Raw genomic sequence first — 14,445 nt, 5'->3', positions numbered from 1 at the left:
TACCCTCAGCGGGACCCCTCTACCATAGTTGGGTGCACCCAGGGGTCGTGACCTGGTTCCAGTCTTGCACCAAGTCCATCCCCACCATCAGGGGCTCTGGTGAAAAGGCAGACTGGGACTTAGACTCCGCGTCCTGGGGAATCCTGTTCTGTGTACCACTAGAGATCCCGTTGGGCGGAACCTGACACCAACCTTTCAATTGTTCCTCGTCTATGCTTCTAATTGATCCCTGTCTGCTATACCTTCTATTGGAACCAAGCTTGCTAACCTCCTAGTGGGGAAATCCTGAGGACCGCTGTCCTGGACTAGGTCACTTACAGACCATTTACCGTGATCTACCAGTGAGCCAAATTAATATGAGAATACGTGCACGTGGAAGTAAGACACTGACACTTCGCAGTTTGCCAACTTCCTAAAATTCTGTTTTATTGAGGAACTAACAGTATCATTTATAGGGCTTATGATGCAGGCAAAGCATATACATTGATTGGGTGAAAAGTCCACTGGGTTTCTGCGTGTTCGTCCATCCATGTTGATATCTTCCAATCATTGTCCCCAAAGAGACTCATTCCCTTTTATGGGGGTTGTTTACATTAAAAGATACTTTTCTCCTAATGAGTCACCAAGGGTGAGACTCCGGATGAAGGCGCCATCTTAATTATCATCATTGTTCTGTCAACCTATATCTGATTGTTTACTTAAGAGAGTAAGGAATTTAAAGAGCAAGAAACAGACAGTAGCAAGACTATAAAATTGTCATTTTACTGATCATCTAATAGAACGTGGACTGTCTATCACAATCCACTACAATCCCCCCTTAAAATGGCTATTTTATTCCTGACTGTCCCTATGTCTTCTGATTTCCTAACTGCCTGGTGGCCCTCCCCTTGGAACTTTTTTTAAGACGCATATAGAGCCCCTGAGTGGCAAATCCATCCCTAGAGTCTCGATACGTTCTGAGAAGGCCACAGTCAGGCACTGTCTTTCCCTGCTTATAGTTGTCTGTTGGGGGGGGAAAGTTGTAGCATTCCCCCTTTTTTTTTTTTTATAAATCTGAAATACGATGGTCAGGGGCCACGGTCTGTAAGGGAGTATAGGATTCCCTTTCTTCACGGGGGAGTTCAACATTGTTATAGTTCAGGAATGTAGGGGAGATCTCATTCACAGCTTTCCCTATTAGCCTCTTAATGCAAGGGATCACACAGCAGGCGACTATTGCCATTGGAATGATAATACCCAGGATAACCACCCATGCTTGGGCGAGGGCTTTCTGCCAGCCACTCAGCCATCCAAACCACTGATCCCAGGGATGTGTAATACCAGAGTTTTCCTTAAGTTCATTTGACATGTCCTCCAACCTCTTGATGGCCAGTGTCACCTTCCCATTTGGGCCTGTGTTATCTGGGATATACGTACAGCAGGTCATGGTCTTTGGTATCATTGTACAGACCCCCCCCTTTTTCAGCTAATAACATATCGAGTGTCATACGATTTTGAAAGACCATGTTAGAAGTAGCCTCCAACTGCTCTGCTATCCCCTTTAGGGCATCTCGTGTGTAGTTTACAAACCGTTGTTGATTATAGTAGATGTAGTTTATCCAATCTACATTCTTGTTCTCAGTGATGAAGAGGAATAGGGATTCAAATCCTGTGGCCACCTGGTCTCTGGCCTTGAATTCATTGGGTACCCCCCTTGGGACTCCTATCGCATCTATATAGACATGGGGGTCAAAACTCCCTTGCGGGGCACTTCGTTTGTGCTTGGTTACATGGGGGGGTTTGGGAGGCACCTTAAGTAATGGATCTGAGAGGATGTGCTATGGCATGGAGGCGTGGGGATTGGGAGAAGGGAGAGAATGATTAAGGGGGGCCAACCACTCTTTTGAAAGGTATATATCTTTCAGTTGGAACTCACAATGGTGAATTGTGCCACCTCTGGGGTATAACACCCCTAGAAGGTAAGTTCCCTGATCTCCCGGACTCTCTATGGTCAGAGTAAGGGGGATGGCTACAGTGAATTGCTTGTTCATTTTTGTGGATCACCTATCTACCTTAGGGGTGGTAAGTGAGTGTCATTCGGGAAATTAGAGATTTTCCATACCGGTCTTTCCGCTCTACTGCACTTTGTGGCTTATACCCCCAAACCGGTCTCGTGTTCCATCCCACTGATCCCCAGTAGCCACAATCTGCTCCCCAATAATTATCTGTAACACATATATATATTGTGGAGGCAATGGGGACAGGTGTGTTCTTGCACAGGCTATGATTGAAGAAAAATGTTGCTACTTGTGTGTTGGATGAATTATACCAAACCTGGGTGGAGTCACCCTTGTGAGTGATGGCCACCTGTTGGCCCCCTCCCATTTCCACCAAAAAAGGATATGCAACACAATCATTGTGGTGTGGGTGACACGGACAGGGCCTCGTCCTCTGGAGCTGGAACCTTCTTGCAATGTGAGGCGTGTATCCAGGTGGACTTTTCCTCCAACTTCACTGAAGTGGCAGTCACCAGGAGCACCTGGAAAGGACCGTCATATCTGGGTTCCAATGTATGTTTTCGCAGAAACTTTTTGACCAAGACCCAGTCTCCAGGTTGTAAAGTGTGTGTTCTTATGTCCGCCTCAGGATCTGGAATGGAGGAGAATACTTGCACATGGATATTAGTCAACACACGTGTCAAAGATATCACATACTTTGTCAATGAGTCAGACTGCAATTGTAATTGTTGAGGATAGTAGGTACCCAGTCTAGGGGCGTACCCAAACAAAATCTCATAAGGAAACAACCCATGACTTTCCCTTGGTGTGTATCTAACACTGAAAAGAGCAATAGGCAAGCTGTCCGGCCATCTCATGCCTACCTCTTGGGCTATTTTTAACATTCTTGACTTCAGGACCCCATTTAGGCGCTCTACCTTCCCACTACTCTGGGGATGATAGGGTGTGTGAAACGCATGTGTGACCCCCAGAGCCTCCCAGATCTCTTTTGTGACATTGGCAGTAAAAGCCGGTCCCTGATCGCTTTCAACCACCTCGGGCACTCCATATCTGCAAACTATCTCCGTGAGCAGCTTCTTGGCAGTGGTTCTTGCCGTCTGGTTGGTTACTGCAAACGCCTCTGGCCATCCTGAGAACATATCCACCACCACTAGGGCATATTCAAATCATCCACTTTTTGGCATCTGGATATGATCTATCTGGATCCCCTGAAATGGATATAGTGCCCTGGCCAGATGTTTGCTTGGAGGTTTCTCAGGTCTTCCAGGATTGCACTTGGCACATACAACACAAGACTTACAGAATCTGTCTGTGTAAGCCGTAATTCCGGGTGCCACATAGTATTTACTGATCAAAGAGTTCATTAGCATCTTGGACAGGTGTGACGCTCCATGTGCCCACTGCACTGTTGCCGGATATAAGGATCTGGGAAGCAAAACCTTCTTCCCACCACCCACAATCCTTTGTCCTCAACTGCTCCTTTCTGCATCCATTCCTTCCTTTCTTCTTCTGAAGCATTATCCTGGGCTTCTTGGAGTTGGTTGTCCTTGGGCTGGTGAATTAACACAGACATCACCTCACTGCACATCTCTTCATCCTCTTCCTGCTCCCTGACCGCAGCTTGCTTAGCAGCCATGTCTGCCAGATGATTTCCTTTTGCTTCCATAGTGGTCAATTTACCATGGGCCTTCACCTTCAATATGGCCACTTGGGCTGGTAGTAAGAGTGCTTCCATAAGGCGGTTGATCGCCTTTCCATGCTTTACAGGAGTCCCAGCTGCCGTGAGAAAGCCCCTCATTTTCCAGATTAGGCCAAAATCAAGTGCAACCCCCAGTGCATATCTGGAGTCCGTGTAAATGTTAGCTGTCTGTCCTTTTGTTAATTCACAGGCTTTGGTGAGGGCCCTTAGTTCAGCCTCTTGTGCAGACATAAAAGGTGGAAGAGGTCTAGCTTGCAGTACCATTGTGTCGGTAGTCACAGCATATCCAGTGTGGTAGGTGCCAGCATTATCTGCAAAGCGGGATCCATCCACAAAGAGTATTAGGTCAGGATTTGATAGGGGCGTATCATGGACTGTTGGTAGGTGTGTAGTTTCTGCCTGCATAAGTCCCAAACAGTCATGTACCACATCCTCTGGTGCCATGTCTTTGTTGTCTTCTTCTGCTTTGTCTACCCCCCCCCTGGAAGAGGGAGAAGAGTTGCAGGGTTTATCTGGGTGCATCTTTCCAGGGTAACATGATCAGGTAAAAGAAGGGAGCCTTGCAGTCGCAGATGCCTGGCGGCAGATAGATGTTTTGGTTGGGTTTGGTTCAGTATTGCGGTAATGTCATGGGGGGCCAGAAGTGTGAGTGGATGTCCTAAGACCAAATCTGCCGTTTTATCCAGAAGAAGATGAGCAGCAAAAACAGCCCTCAGACAGGAGGGACCACTTTGTGCAACCGGGTCTAGCCTGTAGGAGTAATAACCCAGAGGCCGGAGGCGACCCCCATGGCGTTGTGCCAGAACTCCTGTTGCATGACCCTGTCTCTCAGCCACAAAAAGTTTGAAGGGCTCATCATAATCTGGTAGACCTAATGCAGGTGCAGTGGAGATGGCTTTTTTCAGGCGATGGAAATCAAGTACAGCTTCTTCTGTCAGGGAAAAGGGTTCAGATTTCAGGGCATCATAAAGGGATTGCATCAAGATGGAGGCTTCTGGGATCCAGGAACGACAATAGGAAACCAACCCTAGAAAAGCATGTAGGGTTTTTGGTCCCTGAGGTATTGGGACATTCTGGATAGCCCGTACTCTATCCGGCGTGAGGTGACGAGTGGCTTGGGAAATGCAATGTCCCAAGAAAATGACAGAAGTTTGGCACCACTGTAACTTGTCCTTAGAAACCTTGCAGCCCTGTTCAGCCAGGTGGTGGAGGAGGCTCAGAGAGGCGATTTTTCCCTCAGAATGGTTGGTGGCACATAGGAGCAAGTCATCCACATATTGGAGCACTATGACTTCCGGGTGTGACTGTTGCCAGGTGCTGAGGATAGTTGTCATGGCCTTTGTAAACTGGCTTGGCGAATTTTGGGCCCCTTGGGGCATAACTCTCCAGGTATACTGTCGGCCAGCATGGGTAAAGGCGAAGAGATACATGCAGGAGGGGTCCAGCGGAACACTGAAGAAGGCATTTGCCAAGTCAATAACTGTGAACACTTGGGCTGTGGGAGGTACTCCTGCAAGCAGGGTGTGGGGGTTTGGTACAATGGGGGTTTCCAAAATAGTTGCCTCATTGACTGCTCTCAGATCTTGAACCATGCGATATTTGTTGGGCTCACCTTTTGGAGTTCTTTTCTTCACTGGGAAAAGGGGTGTATTGCATGGGGACACACAGGGAATTAATGCCCCATTTTCCAGAAGTATATTGACTTGTTTGGAGATGGCGTCCATCTGGGCTTGCTTCAGAGGGTATTGAGGCTTCCGTGGCAATGGTGCTCCAGGCTTAAGCTGGACTAACACTGGAGCAACTTTCAGATGGCCAATATCCTCAGGGCCGGTGGACCAAAGAGTGAGTGGCAGCTCCTGTAAGGCCTGTTCTACATGGTCTGGCAAGGGGTGGCCTGAAACTTCCTGTAGAGACATCATCAGTGGTAATGAACATAGAGCCGAGATGTCTTCCTCTCCCAAGGGGGCGGAGAGCTGAATGGTGCCATCTGGTTGGTAGGATATAGTTGCTTGCAACCTGGACAAGAATCAGCTCCCAGCAGATTCAACGGGCAAGTATTTGACACCACAAAACGAGACAGAAGATTGGGTAAGGTGCCGATATGTAGAGGTTTTGTAAGCCAACTGCGTTGTGGGCAGCCGTCTACTCCAACGCAGGAAACATCAATGTTTGAGAGGTATGTTTCATTGGGTAAATCTTCTCTCCGCAAAATGCTTCTGGCTGCACCTGTGTCCACTAAGAATTGTGTAGGATGTCCCTCGATGGGGACAGTGACCTTTGCTAGGGGCCCACTAGCACCATATCCATGAGAAGAAACTGTCATAAGGGGAGTGGACACAGGCTTGCCCCTGTCCTATTGGAGAAGGTTCAAATGTTCTTGAGTAGGACCTGTGCGTGTTGGTCCTGGAAGCGGTGGAGGTGGTGGCATTGCAGACTCTTCCCACCCTGAGTTGTAGTCATTGGGTCGTCGTGAACGTCTGGGAGCTCTGCATTCCCTTCTGAAATGTCCTGGTTTTCCACAGTTGAAGCAAATAAGTGGGTTTCTTCTGGAGACCTGCTCTCCAGCCGACAACATGAGTGGTGTCGGCTTCCGGGCCACCTGGGCGGTCTCCAGACCTTTTGCTACTAATAGCAGTATATCCAGGTGGAGGGTACGGTACTCTGGACGGGCAGTGATCAAGCCCTTGCGAACAGACTCCTTTAGTCCTGATACAAATGCAGAGGCCAGCATTTGAGTATGTACCTTGTTATGGACACTGAATCCCAGGTCTGTAAACACCTGTGTTAGTCTGGTATGGAACTTTTCCACCGACTCAGTCTTGGCTTGGGTAATGTCCTGCAATGTGGGGGCCTGGTCCGCCAGTCTCTCTCTGGCCCACTGCTGCAACTGGTCACAGAAAGAAATTCCCGAGGCATAAGTGGTGTCCTCATTTGGCTTTACTCTGGTGAGATCCTTTTCCATTATCGGCCAATATGCATCCCCAGCCTTGATCTCGCACAGACTGACCAAATCCCTCCAGGCTGTGGAATAGGTCTTGTGGATCTGGGCTATGCGCCGGTAAAAAGGCATCGGGTGTTTCTCCGGATCTGGACTGCGGCCCTCCAGGAGTGGGCGGTCCCGTTGGGGGGCAGATGGAGCCGGCATCATCTGCCTGTGTGACCTGGCGATCCGCCGTGGCTGCTGTCACTTCTTGAGCCCATCCTCTTCTGTCTGGCAGAGAGGTAGGGGTCACCACATCTGTAAAATTCCAGCTCGGTCATTCTGTGGGTGTCTTCAGTTCAACTTGGTCTGAAGCCTCTGTTCGTGTTGGTGGTGGTGGTACTACAGGCATTAGGGGTGTGTGGAGGGCCGAAGGTGGTTGGGAGCCAGAGACCGTAAGCACTGGGCAAAGGGGGGGCAGCTGGCATGAGGTGTGTATGGTGTATCGGTGTACTAAGCCCAGAGTCAACATGGCTTCCGGTGGCCTCACTGGGCGCCGCCATCTTTGATGAGGGCGGAAGCGGAAGGGGCGGGGCCGGAGGCGGAAATGGAGATGGCTGAGTTGGAAGCATCGGATGTTGCATAGTCAGCTTCCGGTCACATCCCTTGCAAATCTCCTCCCACCCCGGATTCTTAACTGAACACCCCTTACATATCCGGAGGTTCTGACTACACGGTATGCAAAAATCTGGACTCTCGGGGTGGGGCCTTCCTGTATTTCCACATGCCTCGCACCTCCAGGACGGGCCATCATCATAGGGGGGCGGCGCCTTGCCGGGCGCATCTCCTTTCCTGTAATATACATATACAACTCCCCCGTCCTGATTCAGTTTTTGCTCCACCCACCCCTCCTGATGTAGGGCGCAGGCCACATTAAACCAAGTTTCTGCTGTCTTTAACATGTCATGCTTCATTAGAAGCCCTCTTTCTCTTCTCTTTACACAGCTTTCTCAACTTTTTTACATACTCTGGTCCCTCTCTCTCCTCCACCAGTTCACAAGCAAAAGAACTGTTCTCTGGCTTTATAAGTTTCTGTCCCATTTTGTTTTACTTCCCTCCCGGGGACCATAAGGTGGTCCCCAAAGCCGTCACTCTGTTCTGAAAGTGCTGTGCCGTGAGACAGTGTAAGCGGAACCCGCGCAGCACTTTGCCCCCTGCTTCTCCTCCAGTAACTTCCCTATTTGTCAGCTACACTGAGAATAATGTACATTAACCCTGTAAACCAATATATCAGGAGCTACGATTGTCACTGTACTACTACTACTTTCACCAATCCTCACTCTTTCGTGGTGTACACCAAACATTAATCCACATACACAGTGTGATCATGACATAGTATTTCAGACACGCCTGTCGGGAGTAAAATGTTTTTTGTTTTTTTTTTTTTTAGTTTTCTTTTTCCCCCACAAGCCAATCCCTGGCTGTGGTTTTTTCCCCCGTGTCGCCATTACTGCGACTACGAGATCCCCTCGTCAGTCACCATCACTGCGACTGCGAGTTCCCGGCACCCTCTCTCAAATCAGGGTGTATCCTGTCCACTCCTGACGAGGAATATTTTGCCGTAATTCTCCCCTCCCTCACAGGCGCATCAACAACAACCCAACCAATCACACTGGTACACACAGACAACACAAAAGACAAGACATATCACACTGGTAGATGACGTTACACTGACAGGTGGGTTCAAAGGAGCCCCGGGCAAGTATACCTGTCACTTTGCTGATCAACGGACAGCCAGACGGGTGAGTAGTCCCGCTGGGCAATTCCCGACTACGCAGGTAAGGAATTATTAGACATAAAAATTCACTTACCGCTTTCGGAGGTGATCAGTCTCCGCGTCTGGAATGCTCCACGGTCCCCCTCATCCACTCTGGGTTGGCTGATCCCGTGTTCAGAACCCGGGCCCCACGTTGGGCGCCAAATGTCCTGGACTAGGTCACTTACAGACCATTTACCGTGATCTACCAGTGAGCCAAATTAATATGAGAATACGTGCACGTGGAAGTAAGACACTGACACTTCGCAGTTTGCCAACTTCCTAAAATTCTGTTTTATTGAGGAACTAACAGTATCATTTATAGGGCTTATGATGCAGGCAAAGCATATACATTGATTGGGTGAAAAGTCCACTGGGTTTCTGCCTGTTCGTCCATCCGTGTTGATATCTTCCAATCATTGTCCCCAAAGAGACTCATTCCCTTTTATGGGGGTTGTTTACATTAAAAGATACTTTTCTCCTAATGAGTCACCAAGGGTGAGACTCCGGATGAAGGCGCCATCTTAATTATCATCATTGTTCTGTCAACCTATATCTGATTGTTTACTTAAGAGAGTAAGGAATTTAAAGAGCAAGAAACAGACAGTAGCAAGACTATAAAATTGTCATTTTACTGATCATCTAATAGAACGTGGACTGTCTATCACAATCCACTACACCGCGACTCGGTACTAACATGCAGCAAAATCCATTTCCACCATCAGGAGCTCTGGTGAACACCTGTTAGTGCTTAGACTCCACACCTTAGGTGAGCCTGTGTCATACACCAGGGTAAAATGCTGCTGTACTTATCCAGCTGGTGGGAGCCTCTCTACCCCTATAGCTACTGGTCTCCCAGCCTGACCTCGGACCATGACAGAATAATCTGGCCAAAATATGGAGGCTGCTATAGCGCATGCTGTGGCTGCTTGTATACAGCAAATAGTGTTATCTACCAAGACAAACTTGCCAAACTGGAAAGTGTGGTAAAAGGGCAACAGGGTGAAATCCATCTTCTGTAGAAACAATTGCTGGAATGATGCTAACGCATGTATGCTTCTACAACCTAAATTCAATAGAGACCACCGCCATTACAGAGGCTTCTCAATCAGTGTTGCATATATTTCAAAATTCAACCCGCTGCCTTTATTTCTGAGATAAAAAAGGTTCTATATGTTACTAGCCTTCTGACTAACGAAGACCTAGCTTGGACCTCCTCTTATGTAGAACAAGACAGTGCTACTCTGGATAATTTTGAGACCAACTCCTGCGCTGCTGTCGAAGCAAAGTTGCATAGTTTTGACATTCTGTTACTGAGTACACAGCTGAATTCTGACATTGGATCTCTGATACCACTTTGGAACCCAGCAGTGTAAAAGAGTCAGTTCCGCCATAGGATCTCTGAACAGGTAAAAGTTGAACGCGGCAGACTAGAGACTCTTAATTATATTGCAGAGGTTATTCCATCATGCATCCAAATTGATCCAAGGCTTATAGAGAGGAGGAAGGAGAGACATGGAATGTTTGGAGGCATGCGTTTCTCTGCTAGTTAATTTGCACAGAAGGATTCTAACACTCCAGAGCCTATGCAGGTTGATGCTATTAGGAGATTCATTCCTCCAGTAGAAAGAGATAAGATGTTCAGAGAATGTATGTCTCAGTTGAGGGGAATGATCTTATAGTGTCTGAACGCATAAACTCCATTACACAGTTTATCTCCACATTGAAGATAATATAAATTCTCTACTTTTTCATTTTGTCATCCCTATTATACTTACCACCCTGAGGGCTGTGAAATTTCATGCTCTGATATGTTGGTTTCCGGGGCCAGACTGAACTTTATGGACACAGTTCGCCCACAGCAATAATATTCAAACAAGAAATAGATCTGCCCCTATTGATATGAAGACACTTCATTGTTCACCTCTATCATCAGGACTTGTTACCCATGAAACGGTTCCTCTGGTACTCCAATTTGAGGCTGACCATCGCAAGACTATAAACTTTCAGCTGATTACATTGCCAATGATTCCTGTCATCCTGGGTATATTCCTTGGTTTTGTATACATAATCCTTTCATCAACTGGGGCACATGGACCATTAATTTAGCCCCCCACCCCCATTTGCGAGGAACATTGTAGAGAAGCTTGTTAAACAAGTTCTGTACTGACCAAGTTGATGGACCTATATATATACTCACTAAGTATGTATACATTTAACGTCTCCTGAAGGGGCAGCCCTGTTCTTTGTTGAAAAAGAGGAATTCACCTTGCGTCCATGCATCGATTCCAGGGATTTTAATAAAATCACTAATAAAAACCTTTATCCACTTCCCTTAATCCCTGAAATAGTGTAAAGACTCTGTTCTGTCAAAGTCTTTACAAAACTACACTTACGGGGGACATATAACCTTGTCCACATTTGTCAAGGAGAGGAATGAAAAAAACACCTTTGCAACCAGATATGGGCATTTTGAGTTATTTTGCTCTTTGCAATGCTTTGGGAACTTTTCAACACATCATCAGTGATGTTTTTTGAGATCTGTTAGACCAGTTTGTGATTATTTGTCTAGATGATAGTTTCATTTTTTCTGAGAACCTGGAGGAGCATCGCAGCAGTGTTTGCAGTGTCTTTGAAAGAAAAGAAGAATCAATTCTACTTTTAACTGGAGAAATGTGAGTTTGAATGAACCCAGCTTTAGTTCTTGGAATATATTATTTCTCCAGAAGGAGTGAGCAAGGTTCCCGAGAAGATCAAAGCAGTGATGGATTAACCTTCCCTAGAAACATAGGGAAGTATGATTTTTTGGATTTGCCAACTTCTACATAAAAATTCATAAGAAACTTCTCTAAGGTAATAACAATAATGCAGTTCACAATGAAAGGGATGCTGTTTATGTGTTCATCTGAGGCACAGATTTCCTTTAGTAAGCTAAAGTCTCTTTTCACTCTTTTTGCAGCAATATTGGTACATCTCGATCCTGAACTACCTTTTATTGTGGAAGCAAATGCTTCAGACTCTGCCGTGGGAAAGGGAGAAAAGATGCAGCTCCATTCTTGTGCTTATTTCTCTCATTTAACTGGTTGCCAACCAACCACAGTACATTTACTGCAACAGGGCGGCACTGCTGCGCAAAATCATGTAGATATGTGAATTTGCATTTTGGGTAGTGGGCGCATGCGAGGTGCTCGACTGCTCTACCCGAGCCCGGCAAACACTGACAGGGAGGACGGCTGCAGTGTTTACACTCCTCCCTGTCAGTTTTCAGCACACTGTTCCAGATTAACTGGTTGCCGACCAGCCACAGTGTTTTTACTGCGGCAGGGCGGCACCTCTGCGCAGAACGCCGTTTTTAAACGGCGCTCTGCAAAACAGGTAGGGGGCGCGCGCGTGCCCTACCAGTCCCGCCAATCACGGCAGCGGGTGTCCATCACCAGGTCCCGGCCGGTCATCTTATTTATCTCTGGATCAGCGTGTTCCTGTGAAGTACAACCCCCCCGCCCCCTAGTAAAACACTCCCCTCACACAGTTAACCCTTTCATTGCCTGAAAAATGTTAACCCCTTCCTCCCCAGTGCCATTAGTACAGTGTCAGTGTTTTTTCTTTTTGCACTGATCACTGTATTGGTGTCAGTGACCCCAAGTCAGTTCCCCCCCAGTGTCAAAATGTCCGCCGCAGTCCCGCCATAAGTCGCTGATCACTGTTATAAATCGCTGATCACCGCCATAAGTCGCTGATCGCCGCCATTATTAGTATAATAAAAAAACAAATCCCAGTATCTTTCCCGCCATTTGTAGACGCTATAACTTTCACGTAAACCAATTAATTTACACATATTAGGATTTTTTTTTAGCAAAGACATGTCGTAGAATACATTTTGGCAGAAGTTTATGATTAAATTTGATTTTTACATTTTTTTACTGGACATGTTTTATAGCAAAAAGTCCAAAATATTTTTTTTTCTCAGAATTTTTTTATAGCGCAAAAAATAAAAAACGCACAGGCGATCAAATACCACTGAAAGAAAGCTCAATTTGTGGGAAAAAAAGGATGTAAATTTAATTTGGGTGCAGTGTTGCATGACCGTGCAATTGTCAGTTACAGTAATGCAGCAACGTAACACAAACCGCTTCTGTAACCGCTTTCTGACCGCCCTATAGCAGAAATACTGCTACAGGGCAGCACGGGTGTGCAAAATCACATATATATATATATATATATATATATATATATATATATACGTGTGTCAGGGATCCCCTCGATCCCCGCCGCGTTGGTCCCGGCGCAGGCGCAGTATGCCGCCCGGCGCAGGGACTCGAGCACTGATTCCGGGCCGGCCGCGGCGTTCGAGTTCGCGCATGCGCAGTAGAAGCCGCGGCCGCCCGCTGGGCACCAATGGCAGCGCAGGGCGGGATATTTAAACGACCCTGAGCTGTCATTCAGTGCCTTCTGGTCTTTCCTGCATTCTGAATCCTGTGAACCTGTACCCTGTAAGTTATTGACCCGGATTGTACCTGACCTTGCTGTTTTCTCCTGTTCTGACCCTTGCTTTGCCTGACCTCTCTCCTGAATGCCCCCTATTGGATTTGACCTGCTGTTGCTGACCTGGCGTGTGACCCGACCATTCTATGCCCGCTGCCTTGTACCTTGCCGCCCTCTCTGTTACCAACCCGGCCCGTCTGACCCTGCTCATCCATCCATCCATCCCGTGCAGTGGGGTCTTCTGACCTCCTCACATCAGACTCTTCCCCGTGGGAGCCCCTTGCGCATACTACTACCACTGACGGACGCACCCGGTAGTCACGACCTGGTCTCAGGGAGCTCCAAGTCCATCCCCACCATCAGGGGCCCTGGTGAACAAGCACCCTGGGACTTAGACTCCGTGCGCTGGGGACGCCTATTCAGTGGAGTGCTAGTAGTACCGCCGGGCGGTCCCTTACAGTACCAGAAGGCCATGACTGAGTCTAGAGGAGGTCCCTCGCCGCTGGAGGAGATCTGCAGGCACCTATCCAATTTGACACAGGCCGTATCGGCCCTGCAGGATAGATGTCAGCAGATTGAAACTCAATTCCAGGCCTGCACTATATCCGTTCCTGCCCCACAAGCCGCGGTCCCCACACCTCCAGCTGTAGCAGTCCCTGTGCTGGTGTCTGGGGCATCCGCACCACTCCCGGCGGCCGACCCCCGAGTACCCTTACCAGAACGTTTCCACGGGGACCGCACTCGGTTCAGATCATTCCGCGAGTCCTGCCTCCTCTATTTTGAGCTACAACCCCGAACCTTCGTGACTGAATCCGTGAAGGTGGGGTTCGTCATATCCCTCCTGCAGGGTGAACCCCAAGACTGGGCCCATCGATTACGGGGAAAAAATGACCCTCACCTTGGTTCGGTTGACAGTTTTTTTGATGCTATGGCCATCCTTTATGATGACCCGCAGCGGGCAGCTTCTGCTGAAGCTACTCTGTACACACTCCGGCAAGGCCGCCGAGCGGCGGAGGAGTACGCATCTGAATTTAGGCGGTGGATGGGGGATACTCGCTGGAACGAGTTCGCACTCCTGCATCAGTTCCGTGTTGGCCTATCAGACGGCCTGAAAGACGAGCTCGCCCGGGTGGAGGTACCTGAGACTTTAGAGGACCTAATAGCACTGACCATTAAAATTGACCGTAGACTGCGGGAACGCAGGTTTGAGAGGTCCGGCCAGGGTCACGGAAATCCCTGGGGATCATTTCAGGGTCCCAGTCAAACACCTAGGCCAGTCATCCAAAACCGGCCACCTGGAGACAACCCCGAACCCATGCAGCTCGGCCTGGCACGGCCTAAACTATCCCCAGAGGAACATCTGCGCAGACGATCCCAGAACCTGTGCCTCTATTGCGGAGAAGCTGGTCATATGGCGCGTTCCTGCCCGCAGAAACTGAGTAAGTGCACCTCTTCTTCCTTATCCCTTGGCAATGTTGGTCCATCCCAATACTTAGTGGTGCCCCTTTCCTTTCAGCTTCCAGAAGTGACC

General features: G+C 48.1%; 2 protein-coding genes across 16 annotated transcripts in view; one reads left to right on the top strand and one right to left on the bottom strand.

Annotated features, from left to right (window-relative positions):
• SCAI (suppressor of cancer cell invasion) overlaps window positions 1-14,445 on the top strand; it is a 1,319,466-nt gene that overhangs the window by 941,307 nt on the left and 363,714 nt on the right. The window lies entirely within an intron of this gene.
• Window positions 3,212-5,179, bottom strand: LOC149440559 (uncharacterized). Its single transcript, XM_089658468.1, has one exon. The coding sequence runs from the start codon at window positions 4,216-4,218 to the stop codon at window positions 3,361-3,363; it is 858 nt and encodes a 285-aa protein (XP_089514594.1). The 5' UTR covers window positions 4,219-5,179; the 3' UTR covers window positions 3,212-3,360.

The sequence above is a fragment of the Staurois parvus genome, unplaced genomic scaffold (assembly GCF_062004578.1).
Source record: "Staurois parvus isolate SC_StPar_1 unplaced genomic scaffold, SC_StPar_1.0 ptg001072l, whole genome shotgun sequence".
Lineage (NCBI taxonomy): Eukaryota > Metazoa > Chordata > Amphibia > Anura > Ranidae > Staurois > Staurois parvus.
The sequence above is the reverse complement of the archived record's forward strand: the minus strand, read 5'-3'. Positions and strand labels throughout refer to the sequence as shown.